This window comes from Engraulis encrasicolus, chromosome 6 (genome assembly GCF_034702125.1).
Source record: "Engraulis encrasicolus isolate BLACKSEA-1 chromosome 6, IST_EnEncr_1.0, whole genome shotgun sequence".
NCBI lineage: Eukaryota > Metazoa > Chordata > Actinopteri > Clupeiformes > Engraulidae > Engraulis > Engraulis encrasicolus.
Window position 1 is genome coordinate 16,796,410 of NC_085862.1, and position 27,217 is coordinate 16,823,626.

The 27,217-nt window shown below is 44.6% G+C and overlaps 2 protein-coding genes across 2 annotated transcripts in view; both read left to right on the plus strand.

The window, feature by feature from the left end:
• The first annotated feature begins 727 nt into the window (after positions 1 to 727).
• On the plus strand, positions 728 to 11,291 carry mysm1 (Myb-like, SWIRM and MPN domains 1). Its single transcript, XM_063200800.1, has 20 exons — positions 728 to 861; positions 1,327 to 1,405; positions 1,536 to 1,606; positions 1,876 to 1,947; positions 2,061 to 2,133; positions 2,485 to 2,583; positions 2,922 to 3,426; positions 3,743 to 3,965; positions 4,572 to 4,702; positions 5,313 to 5,416; positions 5,999 to 6,076; positions 6,413 to 6,498; positions 7,119 to 7,173; positions 7,647 to 7,697; positions 7,875 to 7,949; positions 8,345 to 8,533; positions 8,774 to 8,906; positions 9,396 to 9,501; positions 10,145 to 10,202; positions 10,434 to 11,291. The coding sequence occupies exons 1-20, from the start codon at positions 803 to 805 to the stop codon at positions 10,743 to 10,745; spliced, it is 2,559 nt and encodes an 852-aa protein (XP_063056870.1). The 5' UTR covers positions 728 to 802; the 3' UTR covers positions 10,746 to 11,291.
• Positions 11,292 to 12,357: 1,066 nt separating this feature from the next.
• Positions 12,358 to 27,217, plus strand: part of oma1 (OMA1 zinc metallopeptidase) — a 41,913-nt gene continuing 27,053 nt past the window's right edge. Inside the window, exons 1-9 of the mRNA XM_063200392.1 lie at positions 12,358 to 12,898; positions 13,512 to 13,577; positions 16,275 to 16,695; positions 16,787 to 16,844; positions 16,875 to 17,228; positions 21,140 to 21,579; positions 21,858 to 22,086; positions 23,485 to 23,658; positions 24,680 to 24,787. Of these exons, the coding sequence (XP_063056462.1) occupies positions 12,358 to 12,898; positions 13,512 to 13,577; positions 16,275 to 16,695; positions 16,787 to 16,844; positions 16,875 to 17,228; positions 21,140 to 21,579; positions 21,858 to 22,086; positions 23,485 to 23,658; positions 24,680 to 24,787 (2,391 nt within the window). The remainder of the gene's footprint in view (positions 12,899 to 13,511; positions 13,578 to 16,274; positions 16,696 to 16,786; positions 16,845 to 16,874; positions 17,229 to 21,139; positions 21,580 to 21,857; positions 22,087 to 23,484; positions 23,659 to 24,679; positions 24,788 to 27,217) is intronic.

A 27,217-nucleotide genomic window follows, 5' to 3' on the forward strand; every position in this document is an offset into this window, starting at 1 on the left:
TGAGCAGTTCCCCCCTCCTGAGAGAGAGAGAGAGAGAGAGAGAGAGAGAGAGAGAGAGAGAGAGAGAGAGAGAGAGAGAGAGAGAGAGAGAGATTTGTCTAGCATTTTCTCTATGCATAATAGGCCTAAAGAGACATTTGAACGACCGCAAAAAATAGCCTAACTTTAGGCCTACCAGAGAGAGGATTTCTAGTTGCAAGCTCTGGATGAGAGAGAGAAAATTCTCATCATCTGAAGGTGAACGAATCTGCCTACGTCGAAGTGTCATCTCAACAGCCCTTCAAGTCAAACTGTGCGACAAAAGATCAGGTCAGGGACAACTGATAGCGTAGTCTTCAGTGGGAAGAGCTGCTCTGCTAACTGAGCCAACAACCCTTCTCTCGTCTCGTGTGTATTTTTGAAAAGTCGAGTCCTTACGGTAGCCTATTTGGAATTTTCCTCTCAATCCAAGGTTCTATTTTTAATTCCATTGGAAATGTGAAGCAGATATTCTAGGAGTATTCTCCCTTTGACTTTCATTCACTGTAAACATGACACTAAGCATTCAGTCTGAGTCTGCCTACTTACAGTTTACCTCCCTTTCAAAACCACCTACCACACCACCACCATCACCAGCGTGCACGAGAGCAGCATCCAAAAGCGTGCCTTGAACACTGGATGGATGGAGACGAGTTTCACGAGCTGGGCTGCTCGGCTGATATGGAGGGTCCTGCAGAGGTCGCTGTGCAGAAGATATGCATATTTGCAGCGATGTCCTACCTCTTGGCGGTGTTTACTTGCTCTTCATGCAGTGGTGGCCAACATGGCTGACGAAGTTGATGTTGTCGACATTGAGGGGGATGATTACGATGGAAATGTTTGGTAAATTATCGTGCTTTACGTTTCTTTTGCATGATCTATGCGTTGACAGTGTCATGAAGTAACATGCCATCATAAATTCGGTTAACTGGCCTACAATTCCCGCCAAGTCTCTCTATTGGTGTTGGTGAGTGAGAGAAGCTAGTCAGAGACTGACATGGAGGAATGTGCTATTTTTGAGAGGTTTGCGTAAATTCTACAGTTATGGTGGGGATCTTCATGTAAAGTATGCAGGGGCATGCGAGTCTGTCTTGTAAATGAGTAAACTATGAAATGTGAAACGTTCGCTGAGCTGCAGCGCACCCCATGTGTTCTTGCGATCTCACAGTTCAGTTAACTAGCACCAGATGCCACCGTACTCTACAGTCTGCAGGGGACAACTACTCTCATAGAATGCTTCACATTGTTGTTGTCTGAGATATGTACATTGGGACTTGATTGATCGTTTTGACTTTGATTCTGTCACAGTGAGTTTGCAGAAGGGGATGGTGGGATGCTCCAAGATCAGTATTTGCAATCGGCGTGGAAGGACACCAGTAGTATATTGGTAATACAAACATACACGCTCACACAAATTCTTTTCTTGGCTGAAGTTAAAACTGCTGTTCAGTGCTCAGTAATGTTTTATGAATAAGCCTATATGTCATTTGTTGAATTCTGGCTTGTTTATCTTTCAGCCCTGGACACTGGACAGTTCCATCAGTGCTGAGAACAGGGAGGTCATTGAGAATATGCTTCTGGAGGAGCAGTATCCTTATGTGTGTGTGTGTGTGTGTGTGTGTGTGTGTGTGTGTGTGTGTGTGTGTGTGTGTGTGTGTGTGTGTGTGTGTGTTTTAATTAATAATGAATGTTGCAGCAGCTTTATGATCGTCCAAGCCAAATTTCCTGCCGGGCAATAGCCTACTAATCTTGAATCTTGATCTTAAATATTGACCTTAGAGGTAGGCTTTGCTTTGAATGTTTATTTCAAAAGAGAATCCTACAAACCTGTGCTATGACCTCCTTGACGGTATGTAGGTACTACCTCACTGGTAAAGCACCACCGAAGAGCGTGTGGACCAGTGAAAAGCCGAAAGCAAGTGCAAAAAAGTAAGTTTAATCTCTATAGCAATTGAAGTGGTACCTCCTTGTTTGGAAATGAAGTCGTGCCCTGTAAATATTATTTTGTTGCTGTTAATGGCATGTTTTTGCTGCTTTTCCAGGTCCCCTGTGAAGACCTCTAGTGCACCTGCTCGCTGGAGCCAGGAGGAGAAGGCTCTCTTTGAGAAGGGACTGGTAAGGAATGTTTCAACATCAAATGCTTGTTAGATGTTCTCATTCCAGGTTGACATGTAGACCCATAAACCTGCTGTGGGAGTTAATATGAGGCTAATGAGTTTAGGTCTTCCTTTTACACAGTATGTATTTGAGATGCTCTTTATATCACGTTTATATCTAGGCTCCTTGGGGGGGTTAACTGAGGTTAGTGTGTGTGTGTGTGTGTGTGTGTGTGTGTGTGTGTGTGTGTGTGTGTGTGTGTGTGTGTGTGTGTATTGCTTCTGTGTGTGTGTGTATTGCTTCTGTGTGTGTGTGTATTGCTTGTGTGTGTGTGTGTGTGTGTGTGTGTGTGTGTGTGTGACACCGTAGTCCCAGTATGGTCGGAGGTGGACTAAAATAGCCAAGCTTCTTGGCAGCCGCACCGTTCTGCAGGTGAAGAGCTATGCCAGGCAGTATTTCAAGAACAAGGTAAGCCTGCCCTCTGCTGGTTACTTCAAGTGCCTGCAGTTGCAGTTTTGCTCACTTTCTGTGTGTCTGAAAATCTTGCATGAGGTCTAAGTAGAGTGCATTGTTTAGCCAGACTGACAATAAAGCAGACTGAAGAAAGTAATAAATAAAAAGGACACTATAGAGACTTGCACTAGCTTAGACTATGCTTTGAAGAAGCAAGAGATATATCAATACAAACGAGGTGTAATGTCAACCTCCAGTCTGAACTGTAGACGCTGCCCTCTGTCTTTGTATTGGGAGTGTTCTGTCGAGTTACCATTTACTCTTCGCCTGCTCTCTTTGACCTATGACCCCAGGCTAAGTCTGACCCTCAGCCTGCGGCCTCCACCGCCACCACTACCACCAAGCTCTCTGAGCCTCAGGCCACACCCCTTCAGCGACCCCTGCCCAATCACATCACATTGCTGGCCAACGCAGTACGCATCGAGACGCTCTCTGACGATGAAGATGAAGAAGTTGACATCACTGATGACCTCAGCGATGAAGAAGGCTCGCCGTTGGACCAACCGGTGGTGGAGGAAGTCGCTGCCCAGTTAGAGCGAGAGGAGGAGCAGAATAAGGAGGATGATGAGGTCCAGGGAGAGGTCAGCCACAGTCCACAGGGCCCTCTGTCTCCACTCCAGACCACCCAGTCTTCTCCATCCAGGCCTGCAGAGCCCAGTGGTAGTAGTGGGACATTGGGGGAGGACTGTAGGACGGGTGATGAGACCCGGCTTAATCCAAGTGTCTCTGAAGATAACCGTAAAACTGACTTGGGACCAGCCAGTCTTGGGACACAGGAGATCCAGCTGGAAAAACAAGGTGATGACTTTTTCTCTTTCTCCGTTTTTCTCTTAAGGGAATGTACTGCCTAAAAAAAAAGAACTTGGCCATGCAACAATAAAAGTCCAGTGACAATAACCGAGTTGTCTTTGAAGTATTCTCAAACAATTGTATTGCTTTAGAGTAATATTTTAAGTCATAGCACATTTTTTAAGATATACATTTAGTCCAGTATTGCCATTTTTACTGGAATTGTAAACAAAAGTGAGATCAGCTCGTTTGTCTGGCTTCACTGTATAGATATGTTTTAGAGTATTGTATAGATGAGCCCTAGTGAAGATCTGATGGTTTGCAGAAGGTACAGAGATGTTGGAGAATCCCGAGGAGGAGGGAGAAGAGGATGATGATGATGAGGAGGAGGAAGAGGTAGTGCTCAGGGCTCCCGAACAGGAAGTCACTCTGGACAGGATGGAAATTACAGAGGAAGAGAAGCAGGCTATCCCAGAGTTCTTTGAGGGACGCCCCGCGAAGACCCCAGAGAGATACCTCAAGATTCGCAACCATATCTTGGAGCAGTGGTGAGATTACATTACATTACACTTAACTGACGCTTTCATCCATACAGATATGAGATTTGATACTTTTTGCCTTTACATGCTATGTGACTGTTATTTGTTATCCTATGTGTTTATGTGATTAGAAGGATTGTAAAGTTGCGTTAATGCAATGTTAAATGTATGGTGTCTGAATATTTTTTTTCCCCCATGACTACCGCAAGCTCATTTGCACCTATGACATAGTTTTGAACTCCTTTACCATTCATAAGTAACAGTTGATGTCAGTTTTTGCATTCTTGTTATGAGCTATTGACACATATGCAAACTAATGCTTGAGATGCTCTGCATCTGTGTAGGTACTCTAAACCCTGTGTTAATGTATCTTAAAAAAAACCTAACCCTTACCCTACTTTGCATCTTTACTTGTTGTTCTGTATATTTCCTGTTCACTTTGTTTGTACTAGTGATGTTGGCTATGATTATATCCTTGATTGTAAGTTGCTTTGGGTTAAAATAAAGTGTCTGCCAAGTGCAATGCAATGTAATGTAATGCAACATATGAGGATGCAAGTCATTGGTGCTTCCCATTCGTTTGGTATTCTGATGACATGGCTGTATCTCCACCAGGGACAAATGTAAACCCAAGTATCTGAACAAGACGTCAGTGCGGCCCGGACTGAAGAACTGTGGGGATGTGAACTGCATCGGGAGAGTGCACACCTACTTAGAGCTCATCGGCGCCATCAACTTCAACTGTGGTAAATGTCCATTCTCTGAATGTCTATTTTCAGATGCTTGGCTATTCTTATCTGATCTGACTTTTACTGCCTGCTGTACATTTAAAACCTTAATGTCTTAAACTTAAAGCAACACCAATTACCGTTTTTTTCAAAATGTTTTCAAAGAAGTTTCAATGTTGTCTCAACGCAACGACAACCTGCTAGGTGGCCAGAGAGATGTTGAGATGTAGACCAAGCTCTTGCTCTTGTGAGTACAGCACTCATGGGCAGTCATGGGTGAGCGGTTAGGGCGTCAGACTTGCATCCCAGAGGTTGCCGGTTCGACTCCCGACCCGCCAGGTTGGTGGGGGGAGTAATCAACCAGTGCTCTCCCCCATCCTCCTCCATGACTGAGGTACCCTGAGCATGGTACCGTCCCACCGCACTGCTCCCCATGGGGCGCCAATGAGGGCTGCCCCCTTGCATGGGTGAGGCATAAATGCAATTTCGTTGTGTGCAGTGTGCAGTGTTCACTTGTGTGCTGTGGAGTGCTGTGTCACAATGACAATGGGAGTTGGACTTTCCCAATGGGCTTTTTTTTTTCACTTTCACTCCCTCATCAGTCTCCTCTGTGCCTCCGTTCCCCCAGAGCAGGCCATTTACAACAGGCCGCGGCCGGTCGATCGCTCACGGCTGAAGGAGGGCAAGGACACCCTGGAGGCCTACGAGCTGGCACATCGCCTGCAGTCCATGGTAAGTTCATCGCCTGCAGTTCTTTTCCCCCCGTGCGTATTGAAAACGGTAAGAAAACTGCTGCACACCATCCATAGATGATGGATCATGAACACTAGGTACGGCGATAACCTCTGCTTTGGGTTGGAAGGAATGGTTCAAGTAAGATCGTCACTCGTTCAGCCGGTGTAACACTACCATTAATCAATGGCAGGGCGATACACACATTATCCTCTAGGAGGTGGTAAAACATGATCTATGAAAACCATACGATACCGGACCAAGACAGCGGCACCCAGTTTTGGGTCACGTCAAAAGAACACTGCCATCTAGTGTTCATATTTATGCACACCATCCATTCCGCATGCATCTATTTAATACAATGCTTTGGTAATATCAACCTTCTTCAGGTAAATACGTACTTCCACTACATGTTACTGAGTTTTCTTACACTTTGGATTTTGATTAAATCAAAGGCTAGTCATTTCCGCATTTTTTATTTATTGGTGATTTCCTTTGTTTTGTTATCAATGTATGCCTTGTCATCGCAATTACTTTGAGCTATCGTATTCATGAAGTCTCTCTGCTCCTGCTTTCCATCAGCGGACGAGGAAACGCAGAGTGCGGGACGTGTGGGGAAACTGGTGCAACGCCAAAGATCTCGAAGGACAGACGTATGAGGTAGCGGAAAGACCGGCATATCATCACCCTTGGCAAATGTGATATGGTTGCTTTTGTGTGCTGATCAGAGGTGTATATGAAGTACTAGTAAATTCATCATGTAAATACAACGCTTGTAGTGGACATTGCATAGTTGTTACACCTGGCAAGTCCACCGTGTTTAATGAGTGCCTAAGGAGGGTTTTGGCATCAACTCTGTGTGTGTGTGTGTGTGTGTGTGTGTGTGTGTGTGTGTGTGTGTGTGTGTGTGTGTGTGTGTGTGTGTGTGTGTGTGTGTGTGTGTGTGTGTGTGTGTGTGTGTGTGTGTGTGTGTGTGTGTGTGTGTTTTCACATCAGCACTTAAGTGCTGAAGAACTTGCTCGAAGAAGGGAGGAGATGAAGAAGCATCAGCCAAGACCCTGCAAACAGGCCAGGCTCAAAGGGTCAGTGTGACTGTGTGTGTTTGGGTCTATTCCAGTGATGAGCAACCTGGATTCCTGAAGCTAATCCAGTGCCATATATTCAAAATGACCCGGTTTTACCTGCTCAATAAGGGCAATCACCTGGTTGAATTGGAGAGGTAAAACCAAGTCCTTCAGAATATGTGGCACTGGATCATGACTTCTGATGGCTCGTTCTTTTGAAACTCGATTGTCGGAAACTCCGGCTTTCGCCTCGGAAAAGAGCAAAAGAATGGGTACTCAAATTGGGGTTCCGAAACACAAACTCGGAGCGCTTCTGTGTACTCCGAGTTCGTTTAACATTAGTGTTTTCAGACATTTGTATTGTCCCCAGCTGTTTCAATAGAACGCATTTACAACGGTTGTCGGGAGAACAACCTCGGATCTACCGACGGCCGAGTTTCAAAAGAATGAGCCATGAATCTAGGTTGCCCATCAATGTGTTTTCCATCTGTCTGGCTGCCATATTCTACAAGTAGATGGAATCATCTCCTTTCTGCTATGTATGAAAATTTGCTGTATTACCTTTATGAATAGCGAAGATACGATTTCTATATTTAGATTCTCATTTTTTCTTTCATTTCTGATTTTTGTCCTCTCAGGTCAATTGACCCTTTCCAGCTCATTCCATGCAGGTTGTTTGGAGAAGAAAAGCAGGTGAGATTGTGTCTGTGGGGCCTTGACTTACTTTTTTTAAACTAAATATCTGTCTGTTAGGAGTACATAGATTTGTCCAACTATAAGTATGACGTATATACCCACTGATGCTTGATGCTGTGTATACACAGCATTGACCTAGGTGCCTGGAGTGAAAGAGGTGCATCATTCAGGCTAATGAGATTTTGGATTTTTTATTAGAAATGTTGTGTTAGAGCTGCATGAATAAACACATTCTAATGCAAGAAGAGGGTCTAAACTTTTAAATGCAACTCATTTCATGATTTTTGTGTGCTTTGAAGGCTGAAATATTTAGGTTTTGTGGGCTGAGGCCACCTTTTCCCAAAAAAGGCTTAGGCAATTAGCAGGCATTTTTCGCAGGTGTCTTAGACTAAAATGGGTTACATAGTGAAAGGGTAACATTTGCTTGGTAACACGATAAATGCTAACACCACCTCTGTGTCTTTGCACAGGAGCCATTCCAAGTGATCGTGAGCGCTGAAGCCCTGGTTGTCATGGATATGGTAAGCATGGCATAGCCAGCAATCATCAATAATGATTGTCACAGTCATTGTTATGGAAGTTGTGGCCTCTGTTTTCTGTGTCTAATGTGTGTGTGTGTGTGTGTGTGTGTGTGTGTGTGTGTGTGTGTGTGTGTGTGTGTGTGTGTGTGTGTGTGTGTGTGTGTGTCTTCATCACAGCATGCCCATGTGTCCATGGCGGAGGTGATTGGCCTACTTGGTGGGGCATATGATGAGGACATGAAAGTTTTGAAGGTGAGCAACCAGAGAGGTACATAGGCTTTTGGGCTCATGTGTTGTAGAGGACAAGGTACATTTCAGTGTAATTAAAGTTGATGGCCCCATGATTTCCATCATAAGAATATTTTAGATGAATACATTTTTAAATACATAAGTTAATTAGCTGTTAAGTAATGTCTTGTAATATTAATGTTAAGTTGATAATCAAACATGATGTTATAATAAACATATGAATGTAATGAATGAACAAAAATAAATACTGTCTGTGTACGTGCATGTCCATTGATGTGTGTGTGTGTGTGTGTGTGTGTGTGTGTGTGTGTGTGTGTGTGTGTGTGTGTGTGTGTGTGTGTGTGTGTGTGTGTGTGTGTGTGTGTGTGTTTACACATGCCTGTACATGCGTGTTGTAGATCCGGGCTGCTGAGCCCTGCAACAGCCTGAGCACGGGCATGCAGTGCGAGATGGATCCCGTGTCCCAGACGCTGGCCTCCGAGCTGCTGGCAGCCAAGGGCCACAGTGTGGTGGGCTGGTACCACTCTCACCCGGCCTTCGACCCAAACCCCTCCGTACGCGACATCGACACACAGGCCAAATACCAGGTAAGTTGTAATATGGGGGGGAAACTGTGGTGTAATGGTTAGGGCGTTGGACTGTACAGGGTTGCAGGTTCAATCCCCCCCCCCCTTACCAATCACTTCCTCCCTCCATGGGTGAGGTGCCCTTGAGCAAGGCATGTATCCCCACACTGCTCTAGGCACTGTAACCAATACCTTTTTTAAAAAAAAAAGTTTTGTCGCCAAATATTGTAGGCTTATATGCTCTTTTTGTCTTTGTCTCAGAGCTACTTCTCCCGTGGCGGAGCTCCGTTCATTGGGATGATTGTGAGTCCCTATAACCCTACCAACCCCTCCCCCGTCTCCCAGACCACCTGCCTGGTGGTGAGCGAAGAGGAAGGAGCAGCCGGCCCACTCAGTAAGTCATGTACAGCAGAACACTCACCTTATGCATAAAGAACATACTTTCCGAAGGTCTCTTCTGCTTTTTCCCTAAAAAAAACTACTTTTTTGGGCTCTTCTTTTTTAAGCTCTTTTGAGTTTGAGAGTTCTTTTGAGTTTTAGAATGTGACAGGAAATGAGTGGGAGAGAGAAAAAGAAATGGTTTTGGATTAGGACATGACCTTGGATTTGAATCAAACTTGGCTCCCCGGCATTAATCATTTGAGCCACAGTTGAGGCCGCTTTGCAACTTTTCTTTCATTAATCACCTTTAAAAGTCAGCCAGTGAGTGGGCGACTGAAGGCTCTCTTGACAGCTTCCACTGGAGAGAACATGAGAAGGAGAAAATAAAATGTCTTCTGTGTTCTGTTGGCAGAAAGCCGCACTTGTAAAAGCTGGTCATTTAAAATTTCCCTGAAAGGCAGGGATGATTGTTTTCAGTATGTGTATGTGTGTTTGTGTTCAGAGCTGCCATACCGGTTTGAGCTACAGCACTCGTCCGAGCGGCCTGACTGGGAGGATGTGACGAGGAGAGCAGAGTGGATCGTGCAGAAGTACAAGCAGAGCCACGGGTCAGTCAGTCCACACAACACGGAGCGATCAGGAAATTCTGATAAAAAATGTATCCATAATTCCCTGTAGCAACGAAGCAGAGCGATTAGCTGGATATTGTTAAGGATACTTAAAGGACCACTTCAGTCAATTTCAATATGCTGTTGTATTGCTCACGCTACCCTTGACTTGTCAGTATCCGGTGATGCCACATTTTTCGGCTCAGCCCTTTCCGAGATATGAGCTATTCCAATGGGGGCAGCGTTTGTTTACATTTAAAAAAATAATAATAATATAGGCCTACTCCAAATATTTTCCCAAAAGGTACCGCTGTTTGCTAGCTGTCTGCTGATGTTGTATAAACTTTTGGATGTTTTTGGGAATAAATAAAAATGTTAATTTTGTAAACAAAGCGCTGCCCCCAAGTCCAGGGTATTGTGCTTGAACTGCATGTTGAAATTGATTGAAGTTATCCTTTAACACATTAATTACAATCAGAAATGTCTTACTTTCCAACCTGAAAACGTATGTATTAAATCACTGTTACCAAACTTGAATATACAACAGTCTCTACACATTCAACAAAGGGTGCTGCTCTGTGCTGTATATATTCTCCTTATTTTTTGGCCTTCTCTAATCACAGTACTGGTTGTGTGTTTTTAGGAGTGTGCCTTTGGACAGGATCTTTCGTAGGGATTCCCAGCTGACATGCCTACAAAAGGTAGTCTAAAAAAACATGTCATGTCCTCTACATAAATGAGAAATGACAAATGTGTTTTAATTGTTGTTTATAAATGAATTACCAATTTATGTTTATAACCAATTAGTTAATTGTTGATTAATAATTCAATTAATTGTCAATTCATCATTTTATGGTACAGCAAGCATTCTGTATGCTGTTTCTATTGTTTATGCCGAGTGTTCATGCTTGTATATGTGCTTCCCCCCTCAGATGCTGGCGTCAATGAAGGCCAATCTTGAATCTCTACCGGACATCGAAGCCAGCACGTTCTTGGTGCAGACCGAGACTCTCTTTGTAACTCAGTTCAGCACACGGAGCGAGGGCAAGGGTGGTGGTGAGGATTATGATGAGGATGATGGTGACGAAGGCTGCTCCAATTTCTTCCTGGATGAGCCTGTCGTGCAAGATCATGGCTACAGCCTCTCGTCTCCTCAACCAGTCAATGGTGATGACACGCCTCATGCTCAGGAGGAATTCACGGACCAAGTATCGAGCACAGGACCAGAGACTAGCAGTATTTGACAGCCAATGCAATACGAGGTTCTTTGCAATCATCAAATGCTGGATTAGCTGGATATAAAATCAGGTGCCTTTCTCAAAAGCTTAGTTGTTGCAGTTAGCCACTTTGGTACTGTAGTTGTTAATGGGAAATTGCATTACAAACAACAAAGTAGCTAACATAGTTAGCATCTATGGTTTCGAGAAAGGCACCCCCAGATTTGTGTTTTCAAGGAGCTGGTGAGCAACCATGTTTGTCTTCCAATGATTTACGACCAGACCCACTTTCGTGTAGCTTTTCAGGACGGGAGCATTTGTATTACAGTAGCAGTATTAAATTGGGTTTTAAGCGTACAAATCAACGTAGATGAATCAATGTAGAGTTCCTGAGAAAATCAATAGCTGACAAATACAGTATGATGACCAGCGTATGTATCAAAACACAATTATTTTTTTAGTGACAATTTTAAAAATCAGAGTAATGTGTACTATGCTAGTTAGCTGTGGTTATGATGAATTTAATGTGTTCTGTGTTCATTGTACTTAATAAAAACTAAAGAATTAACCGTACTATATGCTTCCACTTTCGCAATTTGTTGGTGGTCTCCAAACACAGCATTTTACAGTGCGTTCCTCTTTGTTGAGAAGCAGTCTTGCTTGAGAAGTCTGCTTCTTTGCCCTACCTAGATCAAGTGCCATAGGCCTACAACTCATGCATCTGGTCTACAATGTGTGTGAGAAGAAAGGGGAAAAAGTTTCTAGTGAGCTTGTGATTTGAGATTTTAATGAGCACATTTGAGGAAAGTTGAAGAGACCTAGAATTAGGGATGGCGATTTAAAAAAAAAAATCTTAACCGACCATCGAGCCCCGAAAATTCTATAACTGCCATTTATATTCTTAACTGCACATTGACGAGTGTCTTGGGAGGCTATTCACTTGTATTGATAGGCTACTGTTACTGTTAACATTTTTCTTTTAAAATGAATAAAAAACATTAATCAAAGAAATTTACATCAGTAAGCATAGTGCCATAGATCTGATCTAGCTGAGAGCTATAGCTCCAATGCACAAAAATAGCCTACCTCTTTATATGTGCTCTATATGTCCTCTGTTATCCAGTCTTGCACTTTAAATGTCTGTATTGTATAGGTTCTCTACTGTACCCTAGTGTACTGTCTATGTATACTGTCTAGGCTATGGAAAGGCCTAAAGTATGTCTATGTCTGAATGGGAAAGTAAGAAACATAATTTCAAATAATTGTATGACCAGTGCATGTAAAGAAATTGACAATAAAGGCAACTTGACTTGACTTGAATTAGGCCTATTTTATATAGGCCTATACAATGTAGGATGTAGGCCTATTGCAAGCGTTCGTTTCAAGGGTAACCTTTTCTCCTGATAGATGCCATATGATGTAACAAATTAAATGTAGGCCTATAATTTTATATCTGTAAACAAGTTCAATCAAACTGAAATAGAACGTCTCTGTGCGACAATGAACTGGGAAGTGACCATTCTAAAGGTTTTCCTTTAAATTCTACACAACCACTGTGACGAAATGTTTAGAATGTTCATTGGGCTTAAAACTAGAATCCCCTGTGCAATCTTCTCACTTTCTCTTGACAAGAGCAAACATGAGGTTGCGCGACGTTTTCGGTTGTTGTTTCCGAGGAGCAGTACCGGGGAAAAGCGGGAAGAAAGTCCGGAAAGAGGCCAAGAGGTTGCGGCATCAGCTGGCGGATCAACTGCGTGAAGGCGAGATCCTTCAGTCCGGCTGCGCTTCCCCTTCCCCTTCCCCTCCCCCGACCAAGCTCCCCAAGGCGGACACTGACTCCGCCGGGGTCTCGGTGTCTCCGGGGACTGTTGATGGGGACTGCGAGAGAGGCCAGCAGGAGAAGCAACTGGTGATCGGAGAGGCCGGTTGCGCTTCCCCCCCTTCCCCTACCCCGACCAAGCCCTCCCAGGTGGGCAGTGGATCGGCTGCTGTCTCGGTGTCTGCTGAGATCCGGCTGGTTGGTGTTGGGGACTGGGAGAGAGGCCAGCTTGAGGAGCATCTCGTCCGCGATAAGCAGGACGACGAGAGGAGATGTGGACTCCACGGGTGGTTCGAGCGGCGGCAACTTGCTGATGAGAGGAAGAAGGCGCTGGAGGTGTGGAGAGCCAGCGGCAAGCTCAGTAAGTCATTGCCATCGCCACGCTACCCACTTGCCGTGTGTTGATATTGATATGCGCCCAGGCCACAGGCTACTGTAGCGCGCTGAGAGGTTAAAGGTGCACTGTGTAAGATTGTGGCCACATAGGCCTATTGCAGCCATGCTGCTCATTCTGTGCCGCCTATTGCAAATCTGACCGTTTTCGGAATATTTAGAAAGGAATAAACTATTAGTATATACAAATGACAGTAGAATTTTCAGCTAAAAATGTCTATTGGAGAAGAGCCTCTTTTCCATGTATGAAAAATGCCATTTTTCTAGTCATTATGAATAATGGATACTTGGAATTTGAAGGTCAAGGTAAGTACTATTCATGAAAAAGGTAATATTTGTGAATGGGCAGCATGAATTCTGAAAATGAACTACAAAAATATTACACAGTGCACCTTTAAGTTTTGTTATGCGACGGCATGTCAACGGTCCATTGTGATATATAGAATTAAATGTATTGAATAGTATTTGTCGCTCATCTCGACTAAGCAGCCCGTGTCCACAGCAAACCTCTACTGTACTTGTACATTATGTTTTGCCCTCCTCCTCCTAGTGCCTGATTCTTGATCTTTTTTTTCTAACAGCTGACGATGTAGAGGACCTGTCTTCAGCTCTGGAGGAGCTCTTTGAGGAGAAATGGGGGGACATGTGTAAGTATAGTATAGCTGTGATAGGCTTGGGCGATGTCCCCCTAATTGGCAGCTGACGATGTTTACAGTGAGACGATGCGATGGACGATGACATCGTCGTCATTGGGGGGGGGGGGGGGGGGGGAGATTTAATATTACTTTTTTATTACTTTTTTTTTTCAATTATCATGTTTCGTTTTTTTGGCTTTCGCTAAGATAGGGTGAACATTGGTAAAGTGGGACGATTTTAGAAATTTCAGGTTTTCTGCCATTGTAGGCAAATGCCATTACATCACATGTCAAACTTTTATGTTATTTTCAAAATCTAGGATGTCTTTAACAAAATTAAGCAGAAATTTTGAAAATATTTTCATCACAGAAGGAATTATTTAGCTTTAAACAGTTCTGGCCAAGTTCAGAATGAAACTTTCTGACCACTGGTAGAGTGGGGACAATCGCTTGCTTTTTACATTTTATTTTATTTATTACACAATTGACATGGATATTTAAGTTTGTTATATGTACATTTATGTAAAAACTGTTTGTTTACATACATTTTGCTACCTTTATATGAAGAATTTGTTGCATAAACCTGTTTACATGCAACGCACCCATAAACCTGATACAGCATGCATATTACTACTGAAAAAGAGGACTAATACAAGATTTTATTGGTAATTATCTAATAATAAGCAATTATAAGCAACATTTTATTGAAATATAATACACTATTTGCTGTTTCACCATAAAAAATGTGCCCTGTCCCACTTTACCAATAGCCATTGGTAAAGTGGGACAGTGGAAATGTTGCCCCTAATTAAAATATTTTATTTAAAAAATGAAATGAATTTTTAACTAGATGATACTTAATGAAGTCACCTTTCATATGAAAACAGTTGTTGAGGCCTAACATCAGTTTTGAAAGTGCTAGGCCCTTAACATTATTGACCTCAGATTGCTATGTCATTTTCAAAATCGTTGTTTTTTTGGCTCAGCCTTTGAATGACATGTCATCACGCCCCCCAGGAAGACATCACAACCACACTTAATATTATATTTTAAACATTACATGCTAGAGAAAATATATCCAAAAGATTTAATTGGCTACAGTAAAGCAATATGAAGATATTGATGATAAATGTTAACTGTCCCACTTTACCAGTTGTCCCACTTTACCAATGTTCACCCTATTATTTTAATATATTTGCTTTAAGAGTAGGCCTAAGTCAAATATTAACAGTTTTTAAATTCTTACAAAAAAATGTTTAAACCTCCTCCAGCTGCGCTACTCTGTCTGCAACAGAGATGGTCGCTCTGCTGTCTGTGACGGTAGGGACACATAGGAGGCGAAGCAAGGCGAAGCGAAGAGAGGCGAAATCCAACCGTCATCGGGTCGTCGCGGCGAATCAAATGGAATGGAACAGTTATGTTGTTGATTTGATTGGGCCGTGGCAGGCGAATTCGCTCCTCATTTGCATAACATTAAACTTTCTTTAATAATTTCGCTTCGCTTCGCTCCTGTTCGCTTGCCATCGCCTCGCCATCGCTTGCCTTCGCCTCTCTCATAGGAATGAATGGCAAAGTTCGCAAATTCGTGTGTATGTGTCCCTACCGTGAGAGCGACTCTCCCCGACCGACCCCCCCATCGCCCTTCTTGTCTCTCGTGTCACCATCAGCTGCATCAAGCCCGCTCTTCCAAACTCCACCGCGTGGAAACTTATTTTCAGTAAATTTCACGATGCAGCCTACTGCAGGCTGCTACTAGAGTGTGTTATTTAACGGTGTAGTTCTATTTCAAGACGAGCTGTGTCACGGCGTTTTTTGCATACATAACTTTAGCCATGCAGGGAAGCCTGGAACGTTTGTTAAATGGAAGACATGAGAACCCACGCGTGCCCTCTCGAGGTTTTGTAGAGTTAGCAAATTACCCGACGCGAATGTTTCTTAAGCGCATGACGAGACTTTTAAATTCATCAATGGAAACCACAGGTGAAGCCACAAAGACGTGGGCAGACATGGAATCGCTTGCGCTCCCTCTTGACAGTGGGCTAATCAGAAGTGTAGCCTACAATATTGTGTGACTACTTCACAAGACATCTCCATCGCGGAGAGATTAAACATTTTGAGTCGAATTTCCGTTAAACATGAAATGGTAAACTGTCGCAATTGCTGAACGATTTGTTGCTTTCACTTTAGGCTACTCCGAGGGAGAACCAATGCCTCATGACTCTCTTTTGTAGAAACTTGGGTCACATAAATAAATGTAGGCAATCAGACACTTACTTGAACTCATATGCAGCAAACAATAGTAGGGCTTAGTTCACAAGTTTTTTTTATTCCACTGCGTTTTTTTTCGTAGCTATAAAATTCACTCTGCTTGAGGCTTGTGTTGACAACCTCGGTCAGTGCAGTCCTGCTACCTGCGCAGTCCGCTGCTACTAAGGATTTTACGGTAATGTTTCAGTTTATTTCAATGCCAAGCACCGTAATGATGACAATAGCAGCGGCTTCAAAAATACAAAGGTAGAGGATTCCTTGGCATCACGATGTTGGCGTCCATCGTGATGCCAGCTGTCCATCGTCGATGGACGATGATATCGTCTATTGGCACAACCCTAAGCTGTGACTGACTGAGTCTGACTGATGCTCTTGAGAATATGAAATAGAGACGCTCGTCCATTTTGGAGTCATCACTATCTCTTTCCTCTCTCCCCACAGATCAGCCCATGCCTACTGAAGCAGATTTAGCGAAGGTGGTGTCTCTCCCCCTGTGGCTCCACAGTGCTGAGCTGGAAGACAGGATGCTCCGTCAGAAGATGAGCAAGCTGAAGCAGCAGCACCAGCAGCGGGAACAGCAGAACCAGCAGCAGCCGCAGCCGCAGCAGTGGCACCATCAGCAGCAGCAGCAGCAGCAACAGCCACAGCAGCAGAAGCAGCAGCCGCAGCAACAGCAGCAGCAGCAACAGCAGCAGCAGCGGAAACAGCAGAATCAGCAGCAGCAGCTACCGCAACAGCAGCAGCAGCCGCAGCAATGGCACCATCAGCAGCAGCAGCAACAGCCACAGCAGCAGAAGCCTCAGCTGCAGCAGCCGCAACAGCAGCAGCAGTCGCAGCAGTGGCACCATCAGAAGCAGCAGCAGCAACAGCCACAGCCACAGCAGCAGCAGCAGCAGCAGCAGCAGCGGCAGCAATGGCCGCGCCAGCAGCGGCAGCAATGGCCGCGCCAGCAGCAGCAGCAATGGCCGCGCCAGCAGCAGCAGCAATGGCCGCGCCAGCAGCAATGGCCGCGCCAGCAGCAGCAGCAATGGCCGCGCCAGCAGCAGCAGCAGCAGCAATGGCCGCGCCAGCAGCAGCAGCAGCAATGGCCGCGCCAGCAGTGGCAGCAGAAGCAGCCGCAGTGGCACCATCAGAAGCAGCAGCAGCAGCAGAAGCAGCAGCAGCCGCAGCAGCCACAGTGGCACCATCAGAAGCAGCAGCAGCAGCAGTGGCCACGGCGCCAGCAGCAGCAGTGGCAGCAGCTGCCCTCCAGGTCTGAGGAGCCCAGCCGATCGCAGCATGGTAAACCCCAGCGGCAACAGCAGTGGCAGCAGCAGCCCTCTAGAACTGAGGAGGAGCCTAGCCGACCCCAGCATCGCCAACCCCAGAGGCAGCGGCAGCCTGGGTCCCTCCAGAGTCCCGTCCTAAGAGCAGCTGCCCAGGCCGCAAAGAGCTGCCAAGACAACGGCAGCCTGGCCCCAAGGAGGATCCTGAGGCAGTGATGGGCAGGGGGTGGGTCATCAGAGGGGCATGATTGGACACAATAGACAGCTAAGAGTGAGAGAAAGAGTGTGTGTGTGTGTGTGTGTGGGGGGGGGGGGGGGGGGGGGGGTGTATGACTGGACAAAATGGACAACTAAGAGTGAGAGAAAGTGTGTGTGTGTGTGTGGTGGTGTGTGTGTGTGTGGGGGGGGTTACCTTTAAATATAAGTGCACTATTTTTCCGAGTTGTCTGCAATGTTTTAGAGTTCTCCTCACAGTTTCCTTGATGTTTGCTGCCAGGGCTGTAGTATTCCAGTCAAGACTCGGACTTGAGTACAGGTTCAAGTCCATTTTCCAATTACCGTACTTGTCTTGGACACGCTATTAGTTTGGATCCAGACTTGTCTTATACTCGGACACTGGTCTTGCCAAATAGGCTTTTGGACTCACCCGAGTAATTTTCTTTAGAAAAGGCTACTGGCCATCACACATTCTAAAGTGGAGCTTGAAATCCAGTAACATGGCCTACAAGTTTGTCTTCACATGCATGGTGCATGGCATATAGGTTTAACACTGACCGACAAGTGACTCGGACTCTAATCTTTCACACAGGAATTCTATAGCAAGTTCTTCTGCCACATAAAACAGGACAGAAGCCATATTTCACTACAAAAACGGTTGTTATGTATCACTTGGTGAGTTGCACATTCTTGAATATAAAGAGTGGCTTTAAGAACAGATATGGATATGCCCATAGACGGCCATCCTAAGGCCGGTTCGAACAAAATCCAAATTAGCCAAATAACAGAGATATCAGCAAGGATCAAATAAACGGTGAGAGGTGACTTTAAAACATTGCAGACAACTCAGAACATTTTCAAAATAGTCCACTTATGAGGGTCGATGTCGATCTCAAATTACACCCAAAAATCCTATAAAAAATCCAAATAAATTAAACAAAAAAATCCAAATACATTTCTTTGTTGTCAAGGAGATTTTTTTGCTTCTCAGAAAATGAGTGGATGGATAATATGATATAACCATATAATGAAAGAAAACCATGAAATAAATATCATTATAACATTAAATAAAAGGTGAACACAAACTGAAACTGCATGTCTTGTGTACTTTGTCATCTGAAAGTGAATGAAAATGTCCTTTACAAGTTTTTATTTTCTTAAAAAAACATTACACTTTAGACTTGCATGCAAAATAATGTTACACCGACCCAACCATTTCAGATATCTGCATTATTTTATGAAATTTTCCTGATAACAGGGACAACATACTTATTAGGCCACTCAAAATAATAAACAAATACTTATACAGTATGTCCTTGTTAAAAACTCTTAATGTGAGCTACTTTGACCAAAACAGCCAAAATACTTTAGGCCTATATATATGACTATTTCGGATAGACATGCTGTAGCAGCATGAGGACTGCATCTGTGTTCCAATATGCGACCTTGCGTCCTCCACTTGTGCTTGTGACCTTGTACCAGGAAGTAATATGTCATGAAAAAGTAGAGGGCTGGAGGGCTGCGGCGTTCAAGTGGTAAAACTGGTGGTGGTTTGAAGGTGCTCTTTGGCCAAGACGTAGAAAATATCAAAAAAAGGCAGGACGCCAAGGAACTCTTCTAAGATAAAACCGCTTTATTAACAAGGCTAGTTCATGTTTGAACTTAAATAATTAAAAATACTGCCACTGCCAACATGTTTCGGCCGCTACAGGGCCTTCATCATTTATCTTAGAAGAGTGCCTTGGCGTCCTGCCTTTTTTTGAAGTAATATGTCATGTTGACATCACTGACAACAGCATTATATTTCACTATCTCGTAAAGGCTCAATTGTAAAGTCATTTTCTCATTTGCAAACTGGATGGTAAATGAAGAATAGTCCCCCAAAAATTGTTTTGGCTTGGCTGACAGCGGGGAAATTTTATTGTTTTCTCCACGGAGGTGGGGCTTGCCTTGAAGGCGGGGCGAGGCCACAAGCACAAGTGGAGGACGCAAGGTAGCATATTGGAATGCAACCTATGTGTGTGGCCGTGCGCGTGTGTACTTCAGCAATGAGCACTGCACAGCAAAAGCATCACTACTTGACACAGTCATCGCCAATGTCCTGTATTTCCATCTCCTGACCACCAGAGGTCAGTGCTCCTCCTCTGCTCCTCAGCTTGAGCCAACTCACAGCAGCCACCAGCCCGAGAAACACACAGCTAAGTCGTGCCTGTACCTAGGGATGTGCAACTGGAGGCCCCAGGGCCACATGTGGCCTGCCTCCTCACTCAATGCGGCTCGAAGATAAAACCATAGACCTAATTTTAAAAATAATATTAATAATAGACTATATATTTTTAAAAACGACTACTGGATCAGTCTTTTGTAATTATACTGTTGGCCAATAGTGTATTGAGTATAGAATATTCATTCCTTCCAAACAATATGGGCAGTCAGTGAGCAACTCAGCACCTCCATCTCTGCGAATTGGAGTCAAATCCGTGGTCATGTGGCCCTCCGATGGTGTGGTAATGAAAAAACATAGCCCTCCTCATCATAGAAGTTGCCCATCCCTGCCGTCCACCCTGTAGAACAAAGAGACAACACTTAAACTGCTCCTCACACACCTAGAAGATATCCCTTTCAAGGCAATCTGGACCTGCACTGCGTCTTCTGAAATGCAGCATTGAATGATATTCTCCAAGTCTTTAGGCCTACAGTACACCCCTGCGAGGTTTTGAGATGAACAGGGAGTAATTGCAGCTGTCCACAGTCACTCTGCCCCTCAGATCCTCAGCATGGCCACAGACTTTTTACGAGAGTCTACAGTTAGAACCTTTTTTTGAATAACTTTCTGACAGTATACCAATTGGGCACAGACCTATGATTGCAAAAGTCGAACTACTTTATTATTATTATTATTATTATTATTATTATTATTATTATTATTATTATTATTATTATTATTATTATTATTATTATTATTATTATTATTAATATTAACCAGGAGGAAAAGACCCATTGAGTCACAATGACTCTTCTTCCAGGGAGTCCTGGCCAAGAGGGAGCAAGTTAAAAGTTACAAAAGAAAAACACAAAAGAGGACAAAACTACCAAATTAGAATTTGCGCCAATGAAAGAAGCAAAGAAGCAAATCATGTGTGTCTTCAAACTTTAGCTTGTCATAGAGAATGTCTGCCATCTCATATAAATAACCTACTCTAAATAGAAAGTTCCTTTACATGTTTTTTGCAACTTTGGGCGTTTGTGATAGGCTATATTCATTATTTCTGGATGTATGGTAGAAATCGGTGCAACACCGGAACTATTATCAAACTTCAGCGCGGGGGGAATGTTGATGGAGAGGGACCGAGGCTCGTAGCTGCTTGGGACAAAGTGGAGAGAGAGGGAGAGAGGCATAAGAAAGTCTGTTATTTGTCATAATGCACAAACCCTGTGCTCTTTTTCATATTTAGCGACCTTGTCGACTTGTTTAGAAGAGGATGTCGGAGTTGGCTTTTTGTTCATACTTGGACCTAATCTGTTGACGTTTGTCTTGAAAGGAGTTGCTCGCGATTGCCAAGTATGCATGTCCTGTCATGTTGGACAGAGCTATCAGCACAACTTGCACCTAAGCTAAGACTTGAGTTTTGCAATTATGACCTGGGAGTTTCTAAGTAAAACTCCTACTTCGATAAGGACCGAAATCGATTTGCCGGTTTTACCTTAGCCCTGCTGACCAAACAAGTATATCAATTGTAATTCGCCCCTTGGAGGTTATCTGACAGATCACTGTCCAGCTTGCTGTATTTATTCGTGGCTATAACCTTCGATGACATTTGAGAGACCACAATGGAATTGGTGTGTGCACGCCTTGGAAGGTACAATGCTTTAAGTTCCCTTTTGACCAGAAGCCGAAGATTTCTTCACAATGTCAAGTCGCCTGAATGTTATTTTGTCGGTAGGCCTATGCATGATCTACTGAAATGCACCACACATAGGACTTCAAACCCTTCTGGAAGCATTAGATTTTTATCGAATTCAAACAATACATGGAATCCTTCAAGATGTCTTGCCTTAAGTCGACCAAGTCTATGTCGAAATGCAAAGACAAACTTCAACATGTTTGGCATCCACCAGTGCAATGGGAATGTCACAACCCTCTCAGCTGTCATCCTACATCAAAGGCACTTCCACACCTCTGGACGTCAACATGCTTTACCAGCCCCGCTGCTGTGGCTTATTCTGAAGCCTATTCAAAAACTCCTGGCTATCATACTAGGCAGGTAAGTCACCAAACTACTGGGGTTCTTAATGGTACAGTATCATGTTCTTGTTGATGTATGACTAGAAGGAATTTCTCTGAATGTTAAAGGATTCAGTTCAACTTCTTACTGTAATTCAAATTCAGTTCAACATCTGGTGTTGTACAGCCAACACAAATTCCTCCCATGTGTTACACTCTCAAATGAGAATTTGGCACAACCCTGGTATCACTGGCTTTTACTTTCAGCTATTCAAATTCCACAATGATGACATTGTCTCGCTATTTGTTTGCATGCAGGAGCATCAGGAAGTGGTGGGTTTCACTTCCTGCTAACAAACGGCAGTTGCTGCGTGAGACTGCTTGGCGGCGGAGATGGCACCTGGTGGCGGCGGCGGCGGGCCTGCTGGTTGTCCTGGCGATCTTCCTCCTCACCCACCTGGACGAGTCGCCCGTGACCGGCCGCACCAGACTGCTGGTCTTCAGCAGGGAGAACTTCCTGGAGTTGGCCAACGTCACTGCGGAAGGGGTGAGGGTTGTTGTTGTTACACAGAACTGTACAGTATATGAAGATTTTTGGTGTTGATATTTGCAGGGCCAGTTGAGCTGAATCTAATTGCTTTATCATTTCATTGAAACCGTGCAAGGCAACAGACATTGAGGAGCAGGGCAAAAGGACTTGCAAATACATTAATTCCTTCAGCCAGCATATGACTGGTTGATTGTAAACCATCAGGATTCCCATCTGATTCCCATCTGATGCAATGCCTCCTGTCTCTCTCCTCAGATTTGCTTCAGAATGCGTTTGTTGCAAAGATTCTGTTAAAGGTTCTGTTAAAAGCAGGACTTGCACATTGCTCCTGTTAAACACAGCCCATAAATCCATGAACTGCATTTCGACATAGCTTCACCCTCCCCATCCATCTGCATCCCTGTCTTTCCCTATCTCTTCTCAGGTTTCCTAGTCATGTCCTTTGTTCTGTTAAAAGTTCTGCTAAAAGCAGGACTCACTTGCACATTGGTCCTTGTAAATACCTCATCATGTTAAAGGAATAGTCCACCCATTTTTGATTTTCACATGTTTGCAGTATCCCCAAGCATTATTCATGAATGTGCGTATAATTTTCTTCTTAGTGTTTTCAGTACTTGGATTTATTGACTCAGAATTATTAGCATAGCTTAGCATAATCACTGGAAGTAAATGGGAACGTTAGCATCAAGCCTTACATTACATTAATTTTAAAGTAGTTTATAAGTACAGTTGAGAATGTTTTGTTTGTATCCATAGACTTGCATTGCTACGCTTAATTTGGCTATATTGTTGAAGTAGGCAATGCAAGCACATCATAGACAAAAATGATATGCACACTCATGAATAATGCTCGGAAATACTGCAAATATGTGAAAATAAAAATATGGTGGACTGTTCCTTTAAAGGTGCACTGTGTATGATGGTGGCCACAGTAGGTATTGCAACTATGCTAATCATTGAAACTGTGCTGCCTGATGCAAAACTTAATGTTTTCATGAATTTTACTAGTATTACCAAAATATTGTAAGTTTTACAGCTAAAAGAGAAGATCCCCATTGGAAATAAACTACTAAAGATATTACACAGTACTCCTTAAAATCAATGAATGAATGTACCTTCATCTTTTTCGGAAAGTGCGCTCAACTCCCAACCATTTCTTACAAGGTCTTCGGGTGCGAGCAAACAGCAAAGTTCATATTTGGTGCCGGCCATCATCCTCTGTAAAGACGCTAAAGAAGGCTTAGGCCGAAACTTCTGTCCGTCACGATGACCCACTAGATTAAACTACTGGAATGACACCCGAGAGTGCAGCTTTTTTTTTACTAAATATGAATGTACCTTCACCCTTCCCATCTACGTATCTGCATCCCTTCCTTCCCTATCTCCTCTCCTCAGTACGTGCAGGAGTTTGAAGACTCCTTCATCCCCCTGAGCGACCCGCGTCAGGAGGTGGTGGAGCGGGTCATCGAGCACCTGGCCCACAGGAACCAGGACATCCCACAGCTCTCCGACGTCTCCTGGACCGTGCACGTGGTGGACAGTCCCACCGTCAATGCCTTCGTGCTGCCGGTAGGACCTTTAGACTGACCAGTGTTTCCCAACACAATTTTTCTCATGCATCATAACTCACCAACCTTTGCTACCCTAGTCAAAGACATTATGAATCACAAAATGTGTGTTAGTTGACCAGAAGGAGGATATTAAAGTGAAAGCGAAAGTGAAAGCGAAAGTGAAAGCCCATTGGGAAACTCCAACTCCCATTGTCATTGTGACACAGCACTCCACAGCACACAAGTGAACACTGCACACTGCACACAACGAAATTGCATTTATGCCTCACCCGTGCAAGGGGGCAGCCCTCAGTGGCGCCCCATGGGGAGCAGTGCGGTGGGACGGTACCATGCTCAGGGTACCTCAGTCATGGAGGAGGATGGGGGAGAGCACTGGTTGATTACTCCCCCCACCAACCTGGCAGGTCGGGAGTCGAACCGGCAACCTCTGGGATGCAAGTCTGACGCCCTAACCGTTCACCCATGACTGCCCATATTTATGACTGACATATTTATGGTTTACTGAATAATCATCTGAAGGGTTAGTATTGCCGAAGTTCCAAAGAACAGTAGGTTCGTTGAATCAGTGATATTCAGTACTTGGCAGCTATATTGAGGCAATATGCGGACAGCTGAGACCCCTATCCCCCCCCCTTCCAAAAATAAATAAATTGAGAAACAATGCTTTGACTGACCAGTCTCTAAACTTCAGTCAGGAGAGGGCGAACTTTTCTGATGGCTTGTGTGCCACATATAGAAACGAAATAAGTCCTGCTATTAGCTTACCAGTGCAAAGAGGAATCCACTCTGCTTTCCAAAAGAAACATATACCCTGTTGAACAGGTAAAGACTTAATGGCTCATATGTTTGTGTCCGTTTGTCCATAATTCAGGCAATATGAAAGTAGCGAGCAAAGAAGGTTTTTTTTTTTCAATTTTGAAAAATGAGAATAGCTGTGGCCACTGGCCAGCATAAATCATGTCATGATTAGTAGACTTAAAGTTCATTGAATGCCTTCACGTTGTTGTTCTGTGCCGCAGAATGGGAAAGTGTTTGTGTTCACGGGAATGCTGGAGGCCGTGGCAGACATCCATCAGCTGACCTTCATCCTGGGCCACGAGATGGCCCACGCCCTAATAGGACACGCTGTAAGTACACATGCACATTACCTAGACTAGGTACCTAAACATAGGGCCTATTAAAAATCGCAACAAAAATCGCACCTTTCACTTCATGCCGCAACAAAATCGCAACAACATAGTAAGAAGCTCCGCAACTTTTGTCACGATTTTCTGGAAATCCTCGTGCCCCATCTGGCAATTCAGATCGCAAATTTTTGAGAAAATGCCCGCGATTTCCTGGTGGGACTGCCTAGTGATAACGCCATGGCTTCATAGAACACGCTGTAAGCACACATGCATGCTACCTAGTGATCAGTCTGCCACTAGAGGTTGTGAGTGTGCATTGACTGTCATGCCCTTGAGTATGGTACCCCAAGAGGTCAGGGTTCGAGTCCTGGTTGGGCAGCTCTACTCTCCTTAGCAGAAGTGGTGTTAGTGGTGTCAGAAGCGGGATGGCTATCATGAGGCCATTGTGGGCTCACCCGGTCAGAGTTGAGTCTCGAGGTCCGAGTTCGAGGCTCGGAGCGGCACTTCTACTCGCCTTCGCTACCCTATATTGTATATCCAAAAATAATTAAGTTCTTAAGCACAGCTAATGTACAGGTGTTGGTGACGCACAGTCATATGTATTTCAGAAATGAACTAGATAAATCATTGCACACTGGTAGACTTAGTATGTGTGCTGTTAGTGTGCACAAAATATGTGTTCTACGGTATATGTAAGGAAAAACATTCGGCGAGAGGGTCCCTACTGTGGAATAGCGCACGACAGAGAGATGTAGGTCTTTGGGTAGTTCATGCACGTGATTCCTACAACTGGGGCAGTTGCAAATGGGGAGCATTACTCTATTTCATTTTTAATAATAAGGAGGGCGTTGTCAGGTTTTTGATGAGGTCAAGGGGGCATTGGGAGGCTTGTGATGAGGTCAAGGGGTCATTTGTTCAAAAGGTTGACAGCCACTGATCTAGAGACTGTCGTTGTTTCAGTGGACAGGTAGTAGAAACGACAGTCGACCACACAAATTGTGTAGGTTGTAATTCACGTCAGTGCTGACAGGGGGCCGTCAGCTTATTAGCTGGCTGTTTGTGTGTGTCCTCCAGGGTTGCTGTGCTTACTTACCATTCATATGTGCATTTATTTACTGTTGTCTAATGTGGAGAAAGCCTGAAGGGCCTGTGGGAGTTAACTAAGTTATCCTCAGTTCTCTCTGCAGAATGGAGATGTAGAGGAGTGTTCTGGGTTTCGCCGTTTTGGCAGCTGTCTCCCTCTCTCCCTCTCCCTCTCTCTATCCCTCTCCCTCTCCCTCTCTCTCTCCCTCTCTCTCGCTCTCTCTCTCTCTCTCTCTCTCTCTCTCTCTCTCCCTCCCTCTCCCTCTCCCTCTCCCTCTCCCTCTCCCTCACTCTCTCTCTCCCTCTCTGTCTCTCCCTCTCCCTCTCCCTCTCCCTCTCCCACTCCCGCTAGCAGAAGGAAAGGGGTGGCCACCCTGTCTTCTCTGCGCCTGCTGTGCTGTGCTGTGCTGTGCTGTCCGCCCGAGCAAGATGGTTGTCTCGTAAGCGGCCCTTTAAAACGTTTCATCTGCGCTGATGGCAGGCAGCAGCTTTCAAGTCGGGGGGGGGCGTTGGGTGGAATTATAATAAAGATGACAGCAGCGTTACAGACACATGGACAGCGGATGGGAGGGAGAGGGAGAGGGAGAGAGAGAGAGAGAGAGAGAGAGAGAGAGAGAGAGAGAGAGAGAGAGAGAGAGAGAGAGAGAGAGAGAGAGAGAGAGAGAGAGAGAGAGAGAGAGAGAGAGAGAGAGAGAGAGAGAGAGAGAGAGGGTAGGGAGGGAGGGAGGAATAGAGATGGGGGGTGCAAGGAAGAGATCAAGAAGTAGGGTAGAGGGAGGGAGTGGGGAGGGATGAGAGGGGGATATGCTGCTGGTGAATTTTAAGAGGGCCGCTGCCATTAATTGCACTCTTATTGCATCAGTCAGCGGGGAACGCGTGCGGGTGTCGACAGGTGTCAAAGCTGGATCGCCCACCAGTGCCAGCGTTAGTGGTGAAGGGACGTCGCCGGCTTTGGGCAGAGGTGGCAACGGGGTCACTTGTGTCACATGCTGTCCTGTGTGGCACCTTTCCCCCACTCCTCCCCTTCTCTGCTCCCTCCACACCACCCTCCGTGTCTCTGGAGGGTAGTACAAATATACTGTTGGGGAATTTAGACTGTGTATGTGTGTGAGGGAGATAAGAGAGAGACTGTCCATTGTCAGAAAAAGAGGGCTTGTTAGTCAGACTACTATGTAGTCACATAACTCCCTTGACATGTCATTGCTTTGTTTTGTCATTTTTGTAATATTTGCTGAAAGGAAGGCATTTAATGCACCTCTCCCTTGCCTCTCTCACTACAGGTGCCATTCCCAGCTTGCTATCTAATTCCAGTGTTTAAGGCTTAATTTATACATGGGTTCACCTGAC

Bases quoted from the DNA above. Each gene is read 5' to 3' on its own strand.
- mysm1 (XM_063200800.1), top strand. From the start codon at position 803: ATGGCTGACGAAGTTGATGTTGTCGACATTGAGGGGGATGATTACGAT. The intron at 4,703-5,312 runs GTAAATGTCCAT...CCGTTCCCCCAG, and splicing joins CGCCATCAACTTCAACTGTG to AGCAGGCCATTTACAACAGG. The intron at 5,417-5,998 runs GTAAGTTCATCG...GCTTTCCATCAG, and splicing joins CACATCGCCTGCAGTCCATG to CGGACGAGGAAACGCAGAGT.